The sequence below is a fragment of the Salmo trutta genome, chromosome 10 (assembly GCF_901001165.1).
Source record: "Salmo trutta chromosome 10, fSalTru1.1, whole genome shotgun sequence".
Taxonomy (NCBI): domain Eukaryota; kingdom Metazoa; phylum Chordata; class Actinopteri; order Salmoniformes; family Salmonidae; genus Salmo; species Salmo trutta.
In genome coordinates, this window is record NC_042966.1 from 26,344,539 (window position 1) to 26,370,743 (window position 26,205).

Here is a 26,205-nt window from a genome sequence, read left to right on the forward strand (position 1 = left end):
ACTCATTTTACCATGAGCTGATGACTAATTTCCATTTTGTGAAATATTTTATGGACAATAAATATTTTCAATTCAATTACATGTCGTTGGGCTTGATGGAGACCAGAGCCCCATCCCTGGCTGTGTACTCATACTCAAACTCCACCTGCACCATCTCCATGTTACTGTAGGTAGGCCTACACAGTCAGCCGCTCCCCTGGCTGGGGCCTCTGTATTGAGATGCAGACAGTCACATTTCAGAAGAGGTCATCTTGGAGCTGGAAACAGTCGATAGGGTACATTTAAAACTGCTGTATCTGACTTTGTGCATCTTAAATGGCATCCTACTTTTAACCAGGGTCCATTGGTAGAGTGGCATTTGGGACATACACTTTATTTGCATTAAAAACATAAAAAATTCAGATCCAGTAAACTGAGACAGGACTCTGCTACACTGGCCATACAGTAATAGGCGTTAGGGAACCTCAACATTGTGGGAGTCACAGAATTACATATTAGAACAAATTTAATAGGATCTCTGTTGTGGAAGTACTCAGTTACTAAAGTCCATCTTTGTCCTCTAGCAACATGATGGACGTCTGCCTTACAGATTATTATCAAAAAGAATGCAGACTGACCAGTATGGCCGTTTTTGTTCCATGATTTTAACTTGAAAATGGGCAGGCAGACACCATTAAATGTTGGTTCCCATCGCTATGCATGAAAATACTGCTACAGGAAGTTGCTGACAGCCGTCACTGCAGTGCAGAACGCCCTAACCCAAAATTTAGAGCACTAAAGACACAACACAGGCACACACACACACGCAGAGCCCACAGAACAGGAAGCCTGTAGCCCTGCACCACCCAGGGGTGACGATTCTCAGATCACTCCATAGTCAATCTCAGTTTCCCATATAAGGCCTCCAGAGGCCAATGGAGAACTGCAGAAAACACAGGACTCAGTTCCTCCCTCTAATTTTAGTATTGTGAAAGCATTGACAACCAGGACCAATTACTGGTCAGAAGTCAAATTGGTCCAAGTTGATTCCCTCTCCATTCTTACCCATTCAAAGTGAGTGAGCCATCTGATCTGTCATAACAATTGTATTTTGTTGACATTGGATATTGTACTTGGATCTAATGTCCTAGTGAAAATGCATTTTAAATATCTTCTTTGAGTTAGAGTAACTTGCTTGATATGGTGTTGAAATAAAGTTTTGATCTTGATAAAGCCAAGGGTAAAAACCAACCCTACATTTTAATGAGTCAGAGATGTTATGCAGAACAAGTTAAACACATGATTTAATCCCCACTAAGAGCGGAATAGCCAAAGTGTCATTCAAAGGGAATCCCATGTCACAATAATGCACACTAACATTACACCTAACTTTTACAATAAAACCAATGTAATTCAAGGCTTGACGATACAATAAATGTGCCTACCTGGAGGTGCAAGAAGGCTTGTACCAACTTTGTCCTCTTCTCGCTGAATGTTCAGCGGCTCCCAGATGTCAGAGGGAGTTTAATAACTTCCATTTGCATTAATACCCATCATATTAAACCTGGTAAATCTCTTTCACCATCTAGTTTCCATCAAATTAGTTCACTTGTCCAAGAGTCCTGTGTTCAGAGGTCCTGTGGTGTCAGTTATAAATCCGAGTAGTCTACCACTGCCCTGTGTGCGCATGCAGGTTTCAACTTGCCTGACTGCCTCTGTATCATTTCCTGTTCTACCAACTGTGTATTGGAACACAGAGAATGATGAGACTGAGGGACAGGAACAAACACTCAGAGTGCTACAGTATGGCAAATGGTAGTGACTCAGTTTAGTCCTATTGTCCATTTAGTCTGTGACCATTACTTCTGTTTAGAACTACAGTGCTGAACATTCTCGGGTTATAGGCGAACAGCCCAGAGAAATTACCCCAAAATTGTGCATCAACTATGGGCCCTGGTCAAAAGTAGTGCACTATATAGGGAATAGGGTGCCATTCTGGACACAAACATTGGCTATTAGTGTTAAATACCATCTAGCCTGCATGCCAGTGTGCATTCTGCTGGTTTGGTATAACAACATGACAGTTAGACAAAAAAGGGACGCAAACAGACTGGTATCAAGATTATTTCCAATCTGAGTTTTATTAGGAATTACACCTCTGATTCACATCTGTTCATCCTCATAATATTTTCCTCTGCTCTGTAAAGTAAATCACGTTAGTCAAGTCTACAGTAAACTCATGTCTCACCTACTCCCTAGACTCCTAGAGGGTGTTACAGAGGTTTGAACCCTGACCTATTCATTTCCCTTTGTTGGGAATTTAGGACCAAAAACAAATTAAAAAGACCAATGTATGGTTTGTCACAGAAACCTTATTCCCACACATGCAGTACTGCTCTAAACAATGGGCAGTGTGTGTGTGTGTTTGGTCCCAGAGCTGGGAGAACATTACCTCTAAACTTAAAGGACAACAATGTTGGCCTGCCAGATAGGGCTCTGTTCAAAAGAATTGCTGTTTTTAGTGCTGGCATCTACAGCTCCATCAGGGCTCGGATTTCATCAACACGCGACGTATTCCTCTCACCGGGGTTCTTGGTGCCAAAAGCCTTCTCCACCAGATCCTGCTTCTGCCTCTGAATCTTCACCATGTTCTCCTCCACGGAGCCCTTCACTATGAACTACACACACAATAAATATTTGTATGTACACACACACACACACACACCGCTTCTGCCTCTGTGTCCATTATAAAACAACACACTGTAGTGACTACATTACCCACAACCCGCAGCCATGTATTCTCTGACCTTAGTGATGACAACATCTCTCTTCTGGCCGAGGCGGTGACACCGGTCCACACACTGGTCCTCTACTGCTGGGTTCCATGCCTGTGGACACACACAAATGTCAGAGTGTGTACATGTATGTCTGTGTGTGAGGAAAGTGTAGATTGCTGAACAGTTGACACACTTACTGGGTCCATGAGGAAGACGCGGGATGCAGCGCTGAGGTTTATCCCCACCCCTCCGGCTTTGAGTGACAGCAGCATGATCAATGGGCTGCCAGGGGCGTCGCTCTGGAACTCCTGAATCACCTGAGCCCGCCTTTTCTGGCTCATAGTGCCGTCCAGACGTACAAACTTGAAACCCTCCTCCCTAGAGGCAGAGTGTGAGAGAGTGATCCGGGGTAAAATATATTTTTAAGTGTTCTGTGTGTGTGTGTGTGTGTGTGTGTGTGTGTGTGTGTGTGTGTGTGTGTGTGTGTGTACACATGTTACCTGAGTGGAATCTCCAGAATAGTGAGGAAGCGTGTGAACTGAGAGACAACCAGACTCCTGATGCTGTCGTCCTCACTGCGCAGTCTGAGCAGGCTAGACATTAGAGCCTCCACCTACACACACCGTTTGTTGATCAGGGGGTGTCTTACAGTAGCTAGAAGCCATCACATCTTATAGCACATGAAAACCATTCGCCAGGAGTACGGATTCTATGAACATACAGTAATAAATAAATTATACACACACACACTTTTTCTTGCCACCCCTAGGCTAATGACTTCTCCGAAAGCTAATTGGAGTCAGGAGTCAGCTAACCTGGAGTACAATCATTGAGACGAGATTGGAGACATTGGTTAGAGCTGCCCTGCCCTATGAAATCTCACAAAATTTGAGTTTGATATTCACAAGAAGCATTGCCTGATGTGAACCATCCCTCGAACAAAAGAGATGTCAGGAGACCTAAGATTAAGAATGGTTGACATGAATAAAGCTGGAAAGGGTTACAAAAGTATCTGTAAAAGCCTTGATGTTCATCAATTCACGGTAAGACAAATAGTCTATAAATGGAGAAAGTTCAGCACTGTTGCTACTCTCCCTAGGAGTGGCCGTCCTGCAAAGATGACTGCAAGAGCACAGCGCAGAATGCTCAATGAGGTTAAGAAGAATCCTACTGTCAGCTAAAGACTTACAGAAGTCTCTGGAACATGCTAACATCTCCGTTGCCGCGTCTACGATACATAAAACACTAAACAAGAATGGTGTTCATGGGGGGACACCACAGGAGAAGCCACTGCTGTCCAAAAAAACTAAAAAATAAACATTGCTGCACGTCTGAAGTTCTCAAAAGAGCATCTGGATGTTCCACAGCGCTATTGGCAAAATATTCTGTGGACAGATAAAACTAAAGTCGAGTTGTTTGGAAGGAACTAGCAACACTATGTGTGGAGAGAAAAAAAGACAGCACACCAACATCAAAACATCATGCCAACAGTAAAGTATGGTGGAGGGAGCATCATGGTTTGGAGTTGCTTTGCTGCCTCAGGGCCTGGACAGCTTGCTATCATTGATGGAAAAATGAATTCCCAAGTTTATCAAGACATTTTGCAGACATTTTGCAGGAGAATGTAAGGCTATCTGTCTGCTAATTGAAGCTCAACAGAAGTCGGGTGATGCAACAGGACAACGACCCAAAAACACAGAAGTAAATCAACAACAGAATGGCTTCAACAGAAGAAAATAGGCCTTCTGGAATGGCCCAGTCAGAGTCCTGACCTCAACCCGATTGAGATGCTGTGGCATGACCTCAAGAGAGCGGTTCACACCAGACATCCCAAGAATATTGCTGAACTGAAACAGTTTTGTAAAGAGGAATGGTACAAAATTCCTCCTGACAGTTGTGCAGGTCTGATCCGCAACTACAGAAAACATTTGGTTGAGTTCATTATTAAAACCAAGGGTTCACATACTTTTCCCACCCTGCACTGTGGATGTTTACACGGTGTGTTCAATATAGACATGAGAACGTACAATTGTTTGTGTGTTATCAGTTGAAGCAGACTATGTCTATTGTTGTGACTTAGATGAAGATCAGATCCAATTTTATGACCAATTTATGCAGAAGTCCAGGTAATTCCAAAGGGTTCACATACTTTTTCTTGCCACTGTGTATGTGTGCGTACACACACAAAACCGGTCAAAAGTTTTACAACACCTACTCTTTATTTTTACTATTTTCTACATTGTAGAATAATAGTGAAGACATCAAAACTATGAAATAACACAAACGGAATCATGTAGTAAGCAAAAAAGTGCTCAACAAATCAATAAATTGTATATTTGAGATACTTCAAATAGCGACCTTTTGCCTCGATGACAGCTTTGCACACTCTTGGCATTCTCTCAACTAGCTTCATGAGGAATGCTTTTCCAACAGTCTTGGAGTTCCCACATATGCTGAGTACTTGTTGGCTGCTTTTCCTTCAGACTGGGATCCGACCAATCCCAAACCATCTCAATTTGGTTGAGGTCGGGTGATTGTGGAGGCCAGGTCATCTGATGCAGCACTCCATCACTCTCCTTCTTGGTCAAATAGCCCTTACACAGCCTGGAAGTGTGTTGGGTCATTGTCCTGTTGAAAAACAAATGATAGTCCCACTAAGGGCAAACCAGATGGGATGGCGTATCGCTGCAGAATGCTGTGGTAGCCATGCTGGTTAAGTGTGCCTTGAATTCTAAATAAATCACAAGTGTCACCAGCAAAGCACCACCACACCATAACTCCTCCTCCATGCTTTACGGTGGGAAATATACATGTGGAGATCATCCGTTCACCCACACCGCGCCTCAAAGACACGGCGGTTGGAACCAAAAAACTCAAATTTGGACTCAACAGACCAAAGGACAGACTTCCACCGGTCTAATGTCCATTGCTCATGTTTCTTGGCCCGAAGCAAGTCTTCTTATTGGTGTCCGTCAGTAGAGGTTTCTTTGCAGCAATTCAACCATGAAAGCCTGATTTACTGTCTACTCTGAACAGTTGATGTTGAGATGCGTCTGTTACTTGAACTCTGAGAAGCATTTATTTGGGCTGCAATGTCTGAGGCTGGTAACTCTAATGAACTTATCCTCTGCAGCAGAGGTAACTCTGGGTCTTCCATTCCTGTGGCAGTCCTCATGAGAGCCAGTTTCATCATAGCGCTTGATGGTTTTTGCAACTGCACTTGAGGAAACCTTAAAAGTTCTTAAAATGTTCCATATTGACTGACCTTTATGTCTGAAAATAATGATGGACTGTCATTTCTCTTTGCTTATTTGAGCTGTTCTTGCCATAATATGGACATGGTCTTTTACCAAGTAGGGCTATCTTCTGTATACCACAAATGCCACTTTTAACAAGGTTAATTGAAATGCATTCCAGGTGACTTCCTTATGAAGCTGGTTGAGATAATGCCAAGAGTGTGCAAAGGTGAACTGTCATCAAAGCTGTCTTTTACCAAATAGGGATATGTTCTGTATACCCCCCTACCTTGTCACAACACAACTGATTGGATCAAATGCATTAAGAAGGAAAGAAATTCCACAAATTAACTTTTCACAAGGCACACCTGTTAATTGAAATGCATTCCAGGTGTCTACCTCATGAAGCTATTTGATAGAATGCCAAGAGTGTGCAAAGCTGTCATCAAGGCAAAGGGTGACTATTTGAAGAATCTCAAATATAAAATATATTTCGATTTGTTTAACACTTATTTGCTTACTACATGATTCCATGTGTGTTATTTCATAGATCTGATGTCTTCACTATTATTCTACAACGTAGAAAATAGTAAAGAAAAACACTTGAAGGAGTAGGTGTTCTAAAACTTTTGACCATTAGTTAGTTAGTAAGTATGCATGCAAAATGTTTATAGGCACAACAACTTTCTACTACAGGGTGGTTTTCACTAGGAATCAAACGGGCCCAAACAGGGAGGGACTACCTGAACGTTTCCAATAAATGTTTTGCTACAGTTTGCACAAATTAAAATACCCCAGAAGTGGTTCTCCAGGTGTGTGTGTTACCTTGGAGCTGCTCCTCCAGTTCTCCAAGAGGTTACTCCCCTCCTCTTCTTCCTCCAGAGGAAACTCCACTAGCTCACTGGCCTTGATCTGGCCTCTGCACAGAGGGCACCGCGCCTGCTCCTACACACACACACAAAATAAGTGCCCCTGGGCAATGCCTGCATCTAGAGAGAGAGAGAGAGCGAGAGAGCGAGAGACATGGCGTGTATGTAGTTAACTACCTGCTCACTGCGTATGACCTGTGCGATGCAGGGTCTGCAGTAGACGTGTGCACAGTGTGTGATGACGGGCAGACGAACAGAGTTCAGACATACAGCACACTCTTCATCAGAGCCAGTGCCCAGCACCAGCCTCAGCTTCACTATCAGACGCTCTCTCAACTCTGCAGGAGTCGCAGCTACCACACCTGGCGAGGGGGGGAGGGGTGGGGGAGAGGATGTCGGGGAGGGGGTTCATTAGAATGGTATGTGACTTATTTAAAATACCAACAAATCAGCTACAAAAGTTACAAAATGTATGTGTATACACACGCTTTACGCATATATGTGTGTGTTACCTGTGTGTGTAGTGGTCTTTCCCAGTAGGTCAGGGTGGCAGCAGAACTGTCTCAGCCTGACTAGGATAGCCAGAACATCTGCGTAGTTCTTGAGGACAGTCCCCTCTGCAACGTACCTACACACACACACACACACACACACACACACACACACACACACACACACACACACACACACACACACACACACACACACACACACAGGTAAAAACCCACACGGCCACACACAGGTAAAAACCCACACAGCCACACACAGGTAAAAACTCACACGGCCACACAGGTAAAAACCCACACAGCCACACACAGGTAAAAACCCACACAGGTAAAAACCCACACAGCCACACACAGGTAAAAACCCACACAGCTAAAAACCCACACAGCCACACACAGGTAAAAACCCACACAGGTAAAAACCCACACAGCCACACACAGGTAAAAACCCACACAGCCAAAAACCCACACGGCCACACACAGGTAAAAACCCACACAGCTAAAAACCCACACAGCTAAAAACCCACACAGCTAAAAACCCACACAGCCAAAAACCCACACAGCTAAAAACCCACACAGCCACACACAGGTAAAAACCCACACAGCCACACACAGGTAAAAACCCACACAGCCACACACAGGTAAAAACCCACACAGCCACACACAGGTAAAAACCCACACAGCCACACACAGGTAAAAACCCACACAGCCACACACAGGTAAAAACCCACACAGCCGCACACAGGTAAAAACCCACACAGCCACACACAGGTAAAAACCCACACAGCCACACACAGGTAAAAACCCACACAGCCACACACAGGTAAAAACCCACACGGCCACACACAGGTAAAAACCCACACGGCCACACACAGATAAAAACCCACACGGCCACACACAGGTAAAAACCCACACAGCCACACACAGGTAAAAACCCACACAGCCACACCTGCTGATGGTGGTGCGTCCCTCTGTGCGTGCCAGCTCGTATTCCTCCCTCTCCTTCTGTGTCAGCTCCACTTCCTCTATTCTGACGCTCCTCTCCGGCAGAGAGACCAGAGGCCGACCACACACACGGCTGGTCTTCGTACGACGCAGCGTGACACACTTCACCAGAGCCTGCAGGTTCCTACACACACGCCGGGTCAAACACACACATTTGAGTTGTCAGCTTTGGCAGCCAGTGAAAACATAAACACTAGCCATTGTTACAAATGTGAGATGCTGTAGTTGAGATCAGTTGTCGCTTTAGCAGGAAGGCTCTAAAAACCATGAGTCAGCCAGCCAGCCAGTCAGTCAAGCTAGCATGACTGTGAATGACTCTCTCGCTGTTATGTGCACGCGCGTGTACTGACTGCAGGCCTGTCTTGTCCCCCTGTGTGACAGGTCTCTGTATGACTCTGTTCCACCACTCTCTCACGTCGAACGGCTTCAGACGCAGAAACGCCACCAGCATCCACAGATCCCTCAGGTTGTTCTGGATGGGAGTGCCTGGACACAAACGGCACTGAGCTCTTCACATGTTCTACGTCAGCAGTTGACATTATCGACTAGGTGTGTGTGTGTGTGTGTGTGGCTAGTACCTGTGAGTATCCAGCGTCTCTGTGTGTTTAATTTCAGTACAGCCTTGCTCTGCTGGGCGTTTGGGTTTCTGATAATATGGCCCTCGTCCAAGACTACTCTCAGCCAGCTCACTGTATGGAGGGGACTAGCACTGCCCTGAGACAGAGAGGAGTGAGTGAAAGAGAGAGCGTTGCAGTTTACCAGTCCCAAATCAAGAGCTATAACACACACCCACCCTCCACTCACCGAGTATTCAGCAGAAAGCACGTTGTAGGTGGTGAGGACCACGTGCTGTGAGGACAGGAAGTGTGTGTCCCTGTTGCGTTCCGAGCCGTAGTACAGATACACATTCAGCTTGACGTCCGCTCGCACATGCTGATCCAACTGGTCCTACAACACAATTTAACATGTTAGTGTGTGTGTGACTGACTGTTTGTTTGGGTGTGTGTGTGTCTGACAGTTTGTGTGTGCACAAATGTGCAAAAGAGTTTTTGTTTTCTCACCAGCCAGTTGCTGAGTACTGATAAGGGGCAGATGATGAGAGTGGCTCTGGCTGCTGGGTCGTCTGTGCTCTGGGAGGAGGCAGCTTCCACCGGCGAAACTACACTTTTACCTTGACTCACACACCAAATAATGCACTCATCAAATGGGTGGGGATGCGTGTAGCTTTGTTATCACAGATCATCAGTATATCAATGATGCATGGCAGAGCAATATAATACATCCACCATATATTGAACACTGAACTCACCGACACTCTTCTTCTGAGGAGCTCCCTGTGTTAACCCACTCAGTGCTGCTGCAAAGTCCAGGTCCTCCAACACAGCACCCCCTACACACACACACACACACACACACACACACGACACCCAGTTTTGCATGCAAAGCCTAGAGTTGCATGCAAACTATTTTTCAAATGCTAAATGCCTAAATGCCAGTACTTGTAAAGACGGCTGTCTTACCTTTCTTTGAGGTGCTGACTGCTTTCCCTTTGGTCTTAGCAGCTGAAAGGACAGATTTTATTGCAGCACAGACCACCACATATACATGGGACAAAATCACACGCACAGCCGATTTACCTTTCTTTGTTGTGGTGGCCTTGCCTCCCTGTGGCCTTCCCTTCACTGTGTGGTGAAGGACAGATATATTAGTTCAGCTGAGTCTGCCTGTCCTCACACAAACAGTAGTAGTGTGTATATTAGTTACTTCTACCTTTATTTTCAGGCACCCAGTCCCCGTCTCCATCCTCTGGCACAACGTCCACTGACTCCACACACACCACCTGGGTTTCAGCCTGATTGGCTCTGAAACACACACACACACAATTTGTCCTGACAGAAACCAGAGGTGATAACATACGCATGCAGAGAGCTATATGCTAAGGCTCTAACCTACCTCATACAAGGTGAGTGACCAGCGGGAGCTACAGACACTTCTGCCTGATCCCCCTCGCCACTCTTCCCTGAGCGAGAGAGATAGACAAGAGACAGAGAGAGAGAAAAGGGAATCAACATTAGAGAGAGAGAAGGAGCAGGCACCTGAAATGTCTGAGCACACACACTTACCTTCAGGGTTTTTCCTTGTGGTGGTAGAGGCCTTAGGTTCAGGGGAAGACTTTTCCTTCAGAGACATATAGACACAGCTCACTGACAGGACATTCAGAGATCCACTCACAGAGGGTGTCATCTTTTCACTTTATGACAGCTGATCTGAACCAGTGTTGGGGTCAATTCAAGAAAGAAAACTTGGAATTGGGTTTACTTTTTGAATTGACTGGAGAAATTAAAATGGAATTGACCCTGCCCCCCAAACCTCATCTGAACAGACATGATAGTGACATCTATCACCTAATCCTTTCACCAATCAGCAGCCACAAAGGAAACCCACCTCAGATCATAACACTTACCGGTTCACACAGAGGTTTCCCGTGATGGAAGTTGGAGAGGATCAGAGCGATGGTGGTTAACGTTTTCCCCTGAAAACACAAACCACAGTGGTGATGGTGAAGGGTGTGTGTGTTTGTGTACTGTACATGGTCAGTAATCAGTGTGTGTGTGTTCGTCTCACCAGTCCCATGTCGTCAGCCAGTATGCCGCCCCGGACCCTCTGTGGTCTCTCTCTAACAGAGGAGTGTGTGAGTGTGTTATAGAACAGTCCCCCCTTAACCTCCCAGAAGTGGGGCAGCGCCACGTTGTTTTCACACACACACATCCAGCTCAGAGCCTGCTTCTGGTGGGGCAGCAGCGGAGTACACACTGCCTGTAGATCGACACATACACAAACACAAATAGCCATGAGTCTATTCTGATTTCAACCTCCTCCGTGTGTGTGTATATATATATATATATATATATATACACACACACACTAGCGTTCAAAGTTTGAGTCACTTAGAAATATCCTTGTTTTTGAAAGAAAAGCAAATGTTTTGTCCATTAAAATAACATCAAATTGATCAGAAATACAGTGTAGACATTGTTAATGTTGTAAATGACTATTGCAGCTGGAAATGGCTGATTTTTAATGGAATATCTACATATGCGTACAGAGGCCCATTATCAGCAACTTTAAAACATTAACAATGTCTATACTGTATTTCTGATCAATTTTATGTTATTTTAATGGACAAAGAAAATGTGCATTTCTTTCAAAATCAAGGACATTTCTAGGTAACCCCAAACTTTTGAACGGTAGTGTGTGTCTGTGTGTGTACACACAGTACCAGTCAAAAGTTTGGACATAAATACTCATTGCAGGGTTTTTCTTTATTTTTACTATTTTCTACATTGTAGAATAATAGTGAAGACATCAAAACTATGAAATAACACATATGGAATCACGTAGTAACCAAAAAAGTGTTAAACAAAGCGAAATATTTTATATTTGAGATTCTTAAAATAGCCACATGAAGGTCAGTCAAGAATTCTGAATGTTTCTTCAAGTACAATCGCAAAAGCCATCAAGCGCTAAGATTAAACTGGCTCTCATGGAGACCGCCACAGGAAAGGAAGACCCAGAGTTACCTCTGCTGCAGAGGATAAGTTCATTAGAGTTAACTGCATCTCAGATTGCAGGCCAAATAAATGCTTCACAGAACACAAGTAACAGACGCATCATTCTCAACATCAACTATTCTGAGGAGACTGCATGAAATGTTTTTTTTTTTTTTCTCCCACCTTTATTTAACCAGGTAGGCTAATTGAGAACAAGTTCTCATTTGCAACTGCGACCTGGCCAAGATAAAGCATAGAAATTCGACACAGACAACAACAGAGTTACATGGAATAAACAAAACATACGGTCAATAATACAGTCAGAATCAGACCATCATGGTTGAATTGCTGCAAAGAAACCACTACCAAAGGAGACCAATAATTAGAAGAGACTTGCTTGGGCCAAGAAACATGAGCAATGGACATTAGACTGGTGGAAATCTGTCCAATTGTGCGATTTTTGGTTCCAACTGCTGTGTCTTTGTGAGACGCAGAGTAGTTGAACGGATGATCTCCGTATGTGTGGTTGCCAACGTGAAGCATGAAGGAGGTGGTGTTATGGTGTGGGGGTGCTTTGCTGGTGACACTGTCTGTGATTCATTTAGAATACAAGGCACACTTAACCAGCATGGCTACCACAGCATTCTGCAGCGATATGCCATCCCATCTGGTTTGCGCTTAGCGGGACTATCATTTGTTTTTCAACAGGACAACGGCCCAAAACACACCTCCAGGCTGTGAAATGGCTATTTGACCAAGGAGAGTGATGGAGCGCTGCATCAGATGACCTGGCCTCCACAATCGCCCGACTTCAACCCAATTGAGATGGCTTGGGATGAGATGGACCGCAGAGTGATTAAAGCAGCCAACAAGTGCTCCTTCAAGACTATTGGAAAAGCATTCCTCATGAAGCTGGTTGAGAGAATGCCAAGAGTGTGCAAAGCTGTCAAGGCAAAGGGTGGCTACTTTGAAGAATATAAAATATTAATTTGTTTAACACTTTTTTGGTTACTACATGATTCCATGTGTGTTATTTCATAGTTTTGATGTCTTCACTATTATTCTACAATGTAGAAAATAGTAAAAATAAAGAAAAACCCTGCAATGAGTGGATGTGTCCAAACTTTTGACTGGTACTGTATATATTTTATTTAACCCCTTTTTCTCCCCAATTTCATGATATCCAAATAAGATCTTGTCTCATCGCTCCAACTCCCCAACGGGCTCGGGAGAGGCGAAGGTCGAGTCGTGTCCTCCGAAAAATGACCCGCCAAAGCTTGCTTCTTTTTTATTATGATTTTTACCATTTTTATTTACCCCTTTTTTCGCAGTATTCAAATTGGTAGTTACAGTCTTGTCTCATCACTGCAACTCCTGTACGGACTCGGGAGAGGCGAAGGTCGACGGTCGTGCGTCCTCAGAAACACAACCCAACCAAGCCGCACTGCTTCTTGACACAATGCCCACTTAACCCGGAAGCCAGCCACACCAATGTGACGGAGGAAACACAGTACACCTGGCGACCGTGTCAGCGTGCATGCGCCCGGCCCACCACAGGAGTTGCTAGAGCGCGATGGGACAAGGACATCCCTGCCGGCCAAACCCTCAACTAACCCGGACGACGCTGGACCAATTGTGCGCCGCCCCATGGGTCTCCCGGTCACGGCCGGCTGCGACAGAGCCTGGACTCGACCAGGATCTCTAGTGGCACAGCTAGCACTGCGATGCAGTGCCTTTGACCACTGCGCCACTCGGGAGGCCCCCCAAAGCGCGCTTCTTAACACCCGCCCGATTAAACCCGGAAGCCAGCTGCACCAATGTGTCGGAGGAAACACTGTTCAACTGACGACCGAGGACAGCCTGCAGGTGCCCCACCAAGAGTCAGTAGAGTGTAATGAGCCAAGTAAAGCCCCCCACCAGCCAAACCCTCCCCTAATCCGGACGACGCTGGGTCAATTGTGCGCCGCCCTATGGGACTCCCAGTCACGGCCAGTTGGGCTCGAACCCCAGGCTGTAGTGATGCCGCAATACTGCAATACAGTGCCTTAGACCGCTGCGCCACTCAGGAGGCCCTCCATTCCTGACTCTCCACACTCTCCCGCTTCTCTCTTCTCAAAAACACAAGTATACATGCACTCACCTCCACTGCCTCTCTCTCTCCAATCTTATCTTCCATCAGGTTTTCAAATAAATTGTCAAATGCATTCTTCAACTGCAGGAGAGGGGAGGAAACGGCGTGATACGACAACCCAGACGTAGGTAATCATAATTTTCAATATCTTGGTGTATATCTTTATACTGTACGTAGCCTAAGCCTATTTGTTTTTAAGTGTATTGTGTCTGATCAAAATGGCACCATATTCCATACATAGTGAACTACTTTTGACCAGAGCCCTATGGGTCCCGGTCAAAAGTAGTGCACTAAATAGGGAATAGGGTGCTATTTGGGAAGCAGATAGTTGGAAGTATAATACCTCTTCTGCAGTCAGTAGGACAGTCTTCCTGGGCAGATCTCTGGAACCATCTACACACATGAAACCTTTCCCAAATGAGACACACACACACAGTGAGACAAGAGATTACCCAGGAGGAGGCTATGAGTGTACCTGTGTCAGCATGTGTGTGTGTACCTGTAGGCCCAGTCTGCAGTTTGAAGCTGCGTGAAGTTATCTGCCTCACCACTGCATCTCTGTTTTCCTCTTTCCCCCAGAAGGACAGAACTACAGACATGGTGAACTGGTTTTTCACCCCGAACGGCACCACCCTAAACACACACAAAACAGTTCAATACCTTGGCTTGTACACACACAGCTGCATATCAGTTATAAACACTGATCCATGGACCTCTACATTAATTTTGACAGGACCCATGGGCACTGTCAGCCCTGCTCTCACACACACACACACTCACTCACTCACCCTTCCACCCTGGCCAAGTTGTTGTCCATGATGTTAGCCAACAACGCGGCTAGCTCTCGTTTGATGTGCCCCACCTGACTGCCATAGACGTTAGCCACCATCACCGCGTTACGGTCGTACGGGTTCTGAGGCTGACGCACCAGAGACACCATCTCCCCTTTGTTCACCTATACACACAATACGGTCATTCATTCTAAAGGCCTATTCGTGATGCATAAGTTAAAGTGAAAGTAGTAAGATGTTAGTTAGCATAAAGCCAGGAGTGGTCAGGACAAACTCCTGGACCAACTTAAGATTCATGGATTTAGCAAGTTTTTGTTTACCTTTTGGTAGATAGCTACTTACCACACCGGTATAATACCGGAGCCCTACCACGCTCCCACGTAGGCTGCCAAACAACACCCCAGTGTCTGGCTCTCGGTCCAGCTCTTCTCCTGTGCCTCGGATGGCCTGGGACAACGTCTCTGTGACCGGGTCATCTGCAAAGCTAAACCCAGCCCCTCCAAACCATCGCCTGGACTGCATGGTGCCTGAAACACAGTTGACAAGTAGCCCCGTGTTTCCCCAAGGACCTACCCCAGGGTGTGCACACATGTTTTGTTCTATCCCAGCAATAAGACTCCTGATTAAACTAGCTAACTAGTTGAATCCGATGTTTTATTTGCAAGTGCAAAATGAACTCCTAACATAACTAGCTGACATTCGAGCTAGTTTGCTGGCTACTGTACTGGATTGGATCAACCAAATGTATTTATAAAGCCCATTTTGCATCAGCAGACGTCAAGGTGTTTATACAGAAACCGAGCAGAAAAACCCAAACAGCAAACAACGCAGACATAGAAGCACTGTGGCTAGGAGGGGTGGTCTCTAGTAAGACTATGATTATCTTAAGTTCAAGCAGCTACAACAAACATTTACTAGTAGTGGGCACTAGCGCGTGCATGTTGTTTTGGTCTAACGTTAAAAACTAGCAAGCATTAGCTGAGCTTGTTCTAAGCTAACTAGCTAGCTGGCTAAAGATATTTCTAGCAGCAGTGTGTCTGCATCGCTAATACATGTATTTCACAATATATAAAAATGTTAACAATAATTCAAATATTTCGGGGCTTGGATTCACCTTGAAGATAAACAACTTATTTGCTAAATGTTAGTTTCGTAATAATTCAGTCCTTCAACGCACGCTGTCTATTTAAGCGCCTTCGTCTCTCTCTAGAATAGCCAATGAGCGCGGACTCTCAGCTTAGTCTAGCGTCACAAGTAAGGAACACGCCCACCACAAAGTATTCTGCGTTTTTGATTGGCAAACACGTATTCTGAATTTCCGATTCATCGAGGTACCCGTATTTGCAATATCCTTCAACTTCAAAGGGACACCGGTAGCTAGCGTCATCCCGAATCAGAAATACGCGTTCTTTCAATATACATGTAGTTATGTGCAACAGTTGTGAATCTGTTCCATCAATATGGTAAGACTCCCTCCCTAATTCTTATTTTTCCGACGGTTGAGTTACGTTTGGGCATAGAATTTAGCGTCCTGTCCAGTAGCTATCAAGACAAGATCCCTCACGCTACAGAAACAGGTGAAATATTGGCCTACCACATAGGCCATTCTGGCACATACATTACTTTATTTACTGTGTGTCTAAAAAACACAGCTGCTGTCAAACCAGTGTAGAGTAAGCTCTGAGTCTGATGCATCTGTCCTCTTAAGGAATAAACTATTATTAGAATCAACACAGTCTCAAATCTTGCAAATGAATGTTAGAGCGGATGATGACACAGAAACAGAGACAGATAGGCCTGCAGGCAATTCCAGAACCCTCACCCTGACGGTGTGCTCCGCTGCCATCGGTGGCACCTTCCAGTACGGCTACAACCTCTCCATCATCAACGCCCCCACCAACCACATCCAGAGGTTCATCAATGACACATACTGGGAGCGCTGGGGAACCGGCCTGGACACCTCCCAGGTGACCCTGCTGTGGACCGTGATCGTTTCTGCCTTCTCCCTGGGTGGCCTGACCGGGGCTCTTCTGGCAGGACCCATGGCTGTTCGCTGTGGTAGAAAGAACTCACTACTTCTCAATAACTCTTTCTTGTTCCTCGGTGCAGTCCTCGCCCTTACCAGCAGGGCGGCGAGGTCAGTTGAGATGATTGTTCTCGCCCGCCTGCTAGTGGGGGTCAATGCTGGGGTGAGCATGAACGTCCAGCCCATGTATTTCGGAGAGAGCGCCCCCAAACACCTGCGTGGCGCTGTGGCCTTCTCCTCGGCCGTGTTCACTGCTTTCGGGATCTTCCTGGGCCAGGTGGTGGGTCTAACGGAGCTGTTAGGTACCGAGCCCCTCTGGCCCTACCTCCTGGCCAGCAACGCCCTCCCAGGCCTCCTCCAGCTGCTCACCCTGCCCTGGTTCCCTGAGAGCCCCCGCTACCTGCTCATGGACCGGGGGAACAAGGAGGCATGCGCCCGGGCTCTGGGTAGGTTCCGCGGTGGGGCTGACTTCAGCCTGGAGATGGAGGAGATGCTGCAGGAGCATGCTGATGCCGGTGGGGCCACGGCCAAGAGTCAGACTCCCTGGGACCTGTTCTCCAACCGCTCCCTCCACCCCCAGCTACGCACTGTGATGGCTGCTAGCAGCGCCATGATGCTGTGTGGTAATGACTCCATCTACTTCTATGCCTCGTACATCTTCCTAGCAGCAGGGATCCCTATGGAGAAGGTCCAATATGTTTCTATCGGCACTGGGGCCTGCGAGTTCACTGCTGCCGTCGTGTGTAACCTGCTGATTGAGCGTGTGGGCCGCAGGGTGCTCCTCAGTGGCGGATACGCCCTGATGGCGGTCTGGGCGCTGGTCTTCACCCTGGCCCTGACCCTCCAGGGCTACTCTGTCCCAGGGATGCCCTATCTCAGCATGGTCTGTGTGTTCTGCTATATCCTCAGCTTCGGTATGGGCCCTGCCGGGGTTACGGGAATCTTGCCTGCTGAGATCTTTGACCAGACGGCTCGGCCTGCGGCCTACATGGTGGCTGGGTCCCTCATGTGGATCAACCTCTTGATAGTAGGCATGGCTTTTCCATTCATAGTGAGTTACCTCGATGCGCTCTGCTTCATCCCGTTCTGTTGCGTCTGTGTGGCGGCCTCTTTGTTTGTGGGCCTCACTCTGCCCGAGACTAAGGGCAGGACACTGGCTGAGATCACAGCAGAGTTTGATAGGAGGAATCTTTTGAAGAAGGGCCCAGAGAAGCAGGGGCCCGAGCCCATGAAGGAGCAATATCAGCTGGGTAAAGCTCTCTCTCTCACCACCGTAGACCCAGAGCCCCTCTCTCATCTCTTAGACCCAGAGCCTCTCTCTCTTACGGCCCTAGACCCAGAGCCCCTCTCTTTCACTGCCCTAGGCTCAGTGTCTCTATCTCTCACTGCCCCAGACCCGCTCTCTCTCACCACCCAAGACCAGACCCGCTCTCTCTCACCACCCCCAGACCAGAACCGCTCTCTCTCTCTCACCGCCCTAGACCCAGAGCCTCTCTCTCTCACCGCCCTAGACCCAGAGCCTCTCTCTCTCACCGCCCTAGACCCAGAGCCTCTCTCTCTCACCGCCTAGACCCAGAGCCTCTCTCTCTCACCGCCCTAGACCCAGAGCCTCTCTCTCTCACCGCCTAGACCCAGAGCCTGGGGGGACAGTCTGGGGGTCTGAGGGTGGGGTATTATATGAATAAGATGTAATTATGGTGTATGAATGTGGTGCCTTGGTCCCTAAACCAAATAGCCTATACCTCTTTTTGAACTCACTGTAATCAAGACTGCTGTTATAATGACAAATTAAGACTGTCCCCGACTAAAAATAAAATCTTGGTCGACCGAGTCTTCCTGGTCTTTCGACCGATCAAAATGTTTAAACGTATTTTTTCCATATAAAGACATGCATACACCCTATGTGTTTGAATAAAATCAACTACATATGCACTGAGCTTGTCTGATGCTTTAAGCACACTGTTTGATTAGATAATTATCACACAAAAATGACTCAAGAAAGAGCCCAATGGTCACACCGTGTTAAAAAAAATGACATTGAGTGCCTGTGTGACTAGCGCACGTTGTCTCGTTCTCCTCCCTACTGCAGCGAAAAGGCACCACACCACAACAAGTGTTTGTTGCGCTGTCCGTGCTGAAACTGCAACATCATTTCAGCCATTTAGTTTCTTACTTGTTTCTGAAAAGTTATGTTACCGAAATCCCTAATTTGTTTACAAAAAATATTCCCTATTCCGTCAACCCTTGCTCTCTTTACATGAAACATGTAAGCATCGCATGCATGTGACCAATAGGGTCTGACCTATAGCCTATCATAATCACATCAATAAATTGCTTATAACAAACTCCAAACCCATAATGTCAACTAGCAAAATGGATGCGGGGGACATGGAAAAAGAAACTCAAAACGGGCGAATATTTACTGGTTGCTCAGGAGGGAAAGGGGAAGTCAGATCTGTCGAAGACATTTGACTTAGTCGTGGAAACAACTGGAGATTAAGAAATATTTGGGTATAGGCGCAAGTGTTGTGAGAATCGTGTGCCAAGCAGTTGCTGTTAGATTACAATATTATCCTTTTTTATAACCATTTGGAACAGTCTAAACAACACTAAATAAATAAGTGTACCAGAGAGTCTGTACTAATGAAAAAAACTAATATATAAAGCCTTTATTAAATCAGACTAAGAACAGTTGCATGCATTCGTGAATTGCGGTTTAGGTAAATTATTCAAAGCTTCCTTAATTTAATTGTAAAACTAAAATGCTTGATTGCATTTCAAAGCATGATTGTCTCGTATTCTTTGTGATGGCATGAACGAATGAATGATTGATTGATACAGTAGCCTATATAATGAAATATAGGCCTAAGTAAGTTATGGTATTAAGACTAAACAGGGCACGCTCTTAGGCCTACAGCTCAATGGTGGTTATACAAGGTTAAAATACAAAGCCTACTAATGATGATGACGACATTACTCATTATTATAATGATTAAAAACAGCCAAATCTGTGAAATTGCTTTAGCCGCCATTTTGCCGTTGCATGAGGCTTGGTGCTCATGGAATTAGTAGGCTATTAAAGAAACACTCAAACTAGCAACAGAAGCAATATCTGTCTTATTTCTGTAGATGTATTTGGATGATTTATAAAGCCAGGCACATTTAACAGTTAGGCTATTCATTATAGACCTAATTAAATTGTGGTTTCCTCACTCCTCAATTTTCTTAAACAATTAGGCTAAGGCAAGGCCTGTTTCCTCATCTCTGCTGCTGCCTCCGCCGCATTGTTCTCAATCCCAATATGCTGGTTAACTTTGCTATTATGCACATAGCAACATAGGGAAAGGCAGCAATTCTATGGCGCACTGAAGATTATTTCAGAACCGCGGACAGTGACCGTATCCAATGCGGGAGAAAACTCATTTGTTCTAAAATAATATTTGATTTATTCATGTTGCACCATTATTTTTACCTAATTTAACCATATAAAGTTTCAGTATCACGTCTTAGTGATGGATTGTGCCCCACCCTTGGCCTCTACAGCCGTGAATCAGACAGGTCTTGTGCACCATGAAAAAAATGATAATAATTGCTACTGCTTGATTAAGAGATCTCGGTCGACCAACAGCTTATCGGCCAATTAATCGACCAGTCGACTAAATGGGGTCAGCCCTATAATGAATAATGATTTTGAATAATGATTTTGCACTATATTATTGCTATGATTTCTTTATCAAAACTCTATTACCTCCATTATGTTTAGACTGATGTAATTATGGTGCAGTGTGTCAGATATGTTCCTTCCATGCATGTGTGATATGGGGAAAGGGCATTGTCTGGTTATACTTGAATATCAGTACTGTACTACTCTCATCAAGTCCAGTCTCTACAGTTATGTACAATTTAGAATGTTGTAAGCTCGACCTATTTTGCTGTAAATGCCAAACCTGAATTGATATTGATTGTTGCAGTATGTTTACAGTATATAATGCATGTTTTATTTATTGCCAAAAGGAGTGTTGGATTATACATTTTCATCCTATTTTGTCTGTTTGATCAGGAAATCACCAGCTATTTTCACTCTTTATGCCACAACACAAACACTTAAAACACATAATATAGGCTATAATGGTGAGCAGACTATTTAAATTACTATCCAGAATGTCCATTAGGTGGCATCATTGCGCTGAGTAAGTCCTGTGTTTCAGGGTTTCATGTATGTACCTTCAGTATCAGGTCCACCCTACCCTTGGTTACTCTTGGGTACCCAAAGGTTATCAATGCACTTTCAAGCATGACAAAGAAACTCTATGAAGCCATTCTTTGCAATTCTTGCTTTGTATGTATTTGAGTGTAAGACTGAAACAAGTGCTGATGTCAATCCAGCAATCTTTTTCTGTCATGAAACAACTACCGTAATTTCCGGACTATATGCCGCAACTTTTTTCCCACGCTTTGAACCTCGCGGCTTAAACAATGACGCGGCTAATATATGGATTTTTCCCGTTTTCAATTTTATTTTCTCCAAAAAAACACATTCTGTGACGTGCTCAGTTTTTTGGCGGCATGAAGCTTTCATTAGACCAATGAAATTGACGAACGGGTTAAGGTCAAACAACTTTTTTATTTACTGTTTAGATTAAATCGAGCGCTCTAAAACTACCCATCATTCTGATTACGGTAGTCATTTTGTCACCCTCATCATGGCAAAGACACTGAGAAATGCATATGATGCAGCTTTCAAGTTGAAGGCTTGATCTGGCTGTTGGAAAAGGAAATAGAGCTGCTGCACGGGAGCTTGGTCTTAATGAGTCGATGATAAGACGTTGGAAACAGCAGCGTGAGGAATTGACTCAGTGCAAAAAGACAACTAAAGCTTACTGCTAATTAATTTTTTTTTGTTACAAGCCGTGTTTCGTTAAAGCCTTTTTTTTTTTTTTACAAGCCGTGTTTCTTTAAAGCCTGTGTAAAGTTCATTTGTTTCAATGTACCGGTAGGCACCTGCGGCTTATAGACATGTGCGGCTTATTTATGTTCAAAATAATATATTTTTTTTAATTTAGTGGGTGCGGCTTATATTCAGGTGCGCTCAATAGTCCGGATATTACGGTATATAATATAGATACAGTACTAGTCAAAAGTTTGGACACATCCACTCATTCCAGGGTTTTTCTTTATTTTTACTATTTTCTACATTGTAGAATAATAGTGAAGACATGGAAACTATGAAATAACACATATGGAATCATGTAGTAACCAAAAAAGTGTTAAACAAATCAAAATATATTTTATATTTGAGATTCTTCAAAGTATGCACCATTTGCCTTGACAGCTTTCTGCACTCTTGGCATAAAAAAAAAAGAAAAACCCTTGAATGAGTAGGTATGTCCATTCTTTTGACTGGTACTGTATATAACCTATAAAATGCTGCATGCTGTACTCTTTACCATTTCTGTAATGATGATAATGATATTTAAAAATGCAAGAAATCTATCCTAATTAAAATCTACAGTGTCTTGAGAAGAACTGTTACAAGAATGTTTCAATAAGGCAATCTGTCCTATGGCTCAGCTCAGGTGCCTACTCTCACCATAGACATATAGATTTATAAATGTTTACATTTTTGTAATTTAGCAAGGTGCTCTTATCCAGAATGACTTAGTTATTAGCACATTCATCTTAAGATAGCTAGGTGAGACAACCACATATCACAGTTGTAGTAAGTACATTTTTCTCAAAGTAATCAGCAAAGTTTCTGTTAGTAGGAAAAGGCAAGTGTTGTTTTAATTTTTTTGTCGCTGTGGGATGTAATGAAGATTCTTTGTGAAGAGGTAGGTTTTCAGACGTTTTTGGAAGATGGTCCTGGAGAAGCTCATTCCAATATTGGGGTGCCAGGACAGAGAAGAACTTTGACTGGGACGAGCGGGAGCTGACCCGGCCAAGAGGCTAGAAGTGGCTTGGGGTGTAGGGTTTGAGCATAGTCTGAAGGCAGTGGTGTAAAGTACTCAAGTAAAAATACTTTAAAGTACTACTTAAGTTGTGTTTTGGGGTATCTGTACTTTACTATTTATATTTTGACAACTTTTACTTTGCTACGTTCCTAAAGAAAATAATGTACTTTGTCTCCATACATTGAGTGTTTAGCAGGACAGAAAATGGTCCAAATCACACACTTATCAAGAAAACATCCCTGCTGCCTCTGATCTGGCAGACTCACTAAACACAAATGCTTAGTTTGTAAATTAAGTCTGAGTGTTGGAGTGTGTCTCTGGCTATCTGTAAAAAAAAAAAAAAAACTATGCCGTCTGGTTTGCTTAGTATAAGGAATTTTTTATTATTCATACTTTTACTATTGATACTTAAGTATATTTTAGCAATGACATTTACTTTTGGTACTTAAGTATATTTCAAACCAAATACTTTTACTCAAGTAGTATTTTAATGGGTGACTCACTTTTACTTGTCATTTTCTGAGGTATCTTTACTTTTACTCAAGTATGACAATTGGGTACTTTTTCGACCACTGCCTGAAGGTAGGGAGGGGGCAGTTCCCCTTGCTGCTCCATAGGCAAGCACCAGGGTCTTGAAGTGGATGCGAGCTTCCACTGAGCCAGTGGAAAGTGCAGAGAAGCGGGGTGACATGGGACAACTTGGGAAGGTTCAACATTGGGCGGGCTGACTGCAGCGTTCTGAATAAGTTGCAAGGGTTTGATGGCACAACCAGTGAACCCAGCCAGCAGAGTTGCAGTTGTCCAGATGAGAGATGACAAGTACCTGGATTAGGACCTGTGCCGCTTCCTGTGTGAGGAAAGGTAATTTTCTACGGATGTTGTAGGGCATGAACCTGCAGGAGAGAGTCACTGCTTGGATGTTTGCATAGAACAGCAGGGTGTTGTCCAGGTTCACGCTGAGGTTCTTTGCACTCTGGGAGGGGGACACCATAGAGTTGTCAAAAAAAACTCTAGACCACCTTTACTCCACACACATAGATGCATACAAAGCTCTCCCTCACCCACTATTTGGCAAATCTGACCATACTTCTATCCTCCTGATTCCTGCTTACAAGCAAAAATTAAAGCAAGAAGCAGGAATAAAAAAGTGGTCAGATGAAGCAGATGCTAAGCTACAGGACTGTTTTGCTAGCACAGACTGGAATATGTTCGGGGTTCTTCCGATGGCATTGAGGAGTACACCACATCCGTCACTGGCTTCATCAATAAGTGCATCGATGACGTAGTCCCCACAGTGACTGTACGTACATACCCCAACCAGAAGCCACGGATTACAGGCAACATCCTCACTGAGCTAAAGGGTAGAGCTGCCACTTTCAAGGAGCGGGACTCTAAGAAATCCTGCTATTCCCTCCGACGAACCATCAAACAGACAAAGCGTCAATATAGGACTAAGATCGAATCATACTACACTGGCTCCGACGCTCATCGGAGGTGGCAGGACTTACAAACTATTACAGACTACAAAGGGAAGAACAGTCGAGAGCTGCCCAGTGACACAAGCCTACCAGACGAGCTAAATTACTTATATGCTCGCTTCGAGGCAAGAAATACTGAAACATGCGTGAGAGCACCAGCTGTTCCGGACGACTGTGTGATCACGCTCTCCGCAGCCGATGTGAGTAAGACCTTTAAACAGGTTAACATTCACAAGGCCGCAGAGCCAGAAGGATTACCAGGATGTGTACTCCGAGCATGCGCTGACCAACTGGCAAGTGTCTTCACTGACATTTTCAGCCTCTCCCTGTCCGAGTCTGTAATACCAACATGTTTCAAGCAGACCACCATAGTCCCTGTGCCCTAGAACACTAAGGTAACCTGCCTAAATGACTACCGACCCGTAGCACTCACGTCTGTAGCCATGAAGTGCTTTGAAAGGCTGGTCATGGCTCACATCAACACCATTATCCTAGAAACCCTAGACCCACTCCAATTTGCATACCGCCCCAACAGATCCCCAGATGATGCAATCTCTATTGCACTCCACACTGCCCTTTCACACCTGGACAAAAGGAACACCTATGCGGGAATGCTACAGCTCAGCGTTCAACACCATAGTGCCCTCAAAGCTCATCACTAAGTTAAGGACCCTGGGACGAAACGCCTCCCTCTGCAACTGGATCCTGGACTTCCTGACGGGCCGCCCCCAGGTGGTAAGGGTAGGTGACAGCACATCCGCCACGCTGATCCTTAACACGGGGGCCCCTCAGGGGTGCGTGCTCAGTCCCCTCCTGTACTACCAGTTCACTCATGACTGCACGGCCAGGCACAACTCCAACACCATTAAGTTTGCTGATGACACAACAGTGGTAGGCCTGATCACCAACAACGAGACAGCATATAGGGAGGAGGTCAGAGACCTGGCCGTGTGGTGCCAGGACAACAACAACTCCCTCAAAGTGATCAAGACTAAGGAGATGATTGTGGACTACAGGAAAAGGAGGACAAAGCACGCCCCCATTCTCATCGACGGGGCTGTAGTGGAGCAGGCTGAGAGCTTCAAGTTCCTTGGTGTCCACATCACCAACAAACGAACATGGTCCAAGCACACCAAGACAGTCGTGAAGAGAGCACGACAAACCTATTCCCCCTCAGGAGACTCAAAAGATTTGTCATGGGTCCTCAGATCCTCAAAAGGTTCTACAGCTGTACCATCGAGAGCATCCTGACTGGTTGCATCACTGCCTGGTATGGCAACTGCTCGGCCTCTGACCGCAAGGCACTACAGAGGGTAGTGCGTACGGACCAGTACATCACTGGGGCCAAACTTCCTGCCATCCAGGACCTCTATACCAGGCGGCGTCAGAGGAAGGCCCTAAGAATTGTCAAAGACTCCAGCCATCCTAGTCATAGACTGTTCTCTATGCTACCGCACGGCAAGCAGTCCCGGAGCACCAAGTCTAGGTCCAAGAGGCTTCTAAACAGCTTCTACCCCCAAGCCATAAGACTACTGTACATCTAATCAAATGGCTACTCAGACTACTTGCATTGCCGCCCCCCCCCCCCCCTCATTTTACGCTGCTGCAACTATCTGTTATTATCTATGCATAAGTCACTTTAATAACTCTACGCATATGTACACTACCGTTCAAAAGTTTGGGGTCACTTATAAATGTCCTTGTTTTGAAGGAAAAGTACCTTTTTTTTGTCCACTAAAATAACATCAAATTCATCAGGAATACAGTGTAGACATTGTTAATGTTGCAAATGACGATTGTAGCTGGAAATGGCAGATTTTTTTTATTTTTATGGAATATCTACATATGCGTACAGAGGCCCATTTATCAGCAACCATCCCTCTTGTGTTCCAATGGCACGTTGTGTTA

The 26,205-nt window shown here is 45.0% G+C and overlaps 2 protein-coding genes and 1 pseudogene across 6 annotated transcripts in view; 1 reads left to right on the plus strand and 2 right to left on the minus strand.

Moving 5' to 3' along the window:
• LOC115201460 (rho GTPase-activating protein 15) overlaps positions 1 to 1,697 on the minus strand; it is a 29,096-nt gene extending 27,399 nt beyond the window's left edge. For 2 of the 3 annotated variants that reach the window (XM_029765101.1, XM_029765099.1), the window contains exons 1-2: positions 1,425 to 1,697; positions 81 to 257 (exon numbers count right to left, since the gene is read on the minus strand). In XM_029765101.1, the coding sequence (XP_029620961.1) occupies positions 81 to 160 (80 nt within the window). In that variant the 5' untranslated portion in view covers positions 161 to 257; positions 1,425 to 1,697. The remainder of the gene's footprint in view (positions 1 to 80; positions 258 to 1,424) is intronic. The other variant, XM_029765100.1, reaches the window with a different exon arrangement.
• A 398-nt stretch (positions 1,698 to 2,095) lies between these two features.
• Positions 2,096 to 16,055, minus strand: hltf (helicase-like transcription factor). 3 transcript variants are annotated; one of them, XM_029765104.1, is made up of 26 exons: positions 15,957 to 16,055; positions 15,185 to 15,369; positions 14,840 to 15,006; positions 14,551 to 14,684; positions 14,395 to 14,459; positions 14,061 to 14,132; positions 10,995 to 11,186; positions 10,834 to 10,902; positions 10,493 to 10,547; positions 10,323 to 10,389; positions 10,140 to 10,231; positions 10,007 to 10,051; positions 9,890 to 9,931; positions 9,679 to 9,759; positions 9,431 to 9,540; positions 9,174 to 9,317; positions 8,948 to 9,083; positions 8,720 to 8,855; positions 8,314 to 8,493; positions 7,374 to 7,489; positions 7,039 to 7,223; positions 6,818 to 6,937; positions 3,257 to 3,369; positions 2,954 to 3,134; positions 2,787 to 2,867; positions 2,096 to 2,657 (listed from the first exon to the last, which is right to left on the minus strand). In XM_029765104.1, exons 2-26 carry the CDS (start codon positions 15,362 to 15,364, stop codon positions 2,511 to 2,513), a joined length of 2,910 nt encoding a protein of 969 aa, XP_029620964.1. In that variant the 5' UTR covers positions 15,365 to 15,369; positions 15,957 to 16,055; the 3' UTR covers positions 2,096 to 2,510. The 3 variants fall into 3 exon arrangements, with proteins under 3 accessions (XP_029620964.1, XP_029620963.1, XP_029620965.1); XM_029765103.1 differs by having other exon boundaries at positions 15,185 to 16,055; XM_029765105.1 differs by lacking the exon at positions 3,257 to 3,369 and having other exon boundaries at positions 2,528 to 2,657; positions 15,185 to 16,055.
• Positions 16,056 to 16,199: 144 nt separating this feature from the next.
• LOC115200816 (solute carrier family 2, facilitated glucose transporter member 11 pseudogene) lies at positions 16,200 to 18,438 on the plus strand (annotated as a pseudogene).
• The last annotated feature ends 7,767 nt before the right edge of the window (positions 18,439 to 26,205 follow it).

Coding starts and splice junctions, on each gene's coding strand:
- hltf (XM_029765103.1), bottom strand. CDS start 15,433: ATGTGTGCACACCCTGGGGTAGGTCCTTGGGGAAACACGGGGCTACTT. Junction 9,084..9,173: donor TGCTTTCTGCTGAATACTCG/GTGAGTGGAGGG, acceptor TCTCTGTCTCAG/GGCAGTGCTAGTCCCCTCCA. Junction 3,135..3,256: donor ATTCTGGAGATTCCACTCAG/GTAACATGTGTA, acceptor CTCTGCCTCTAG/GGAGGAGGGTTTCAAGTTTG.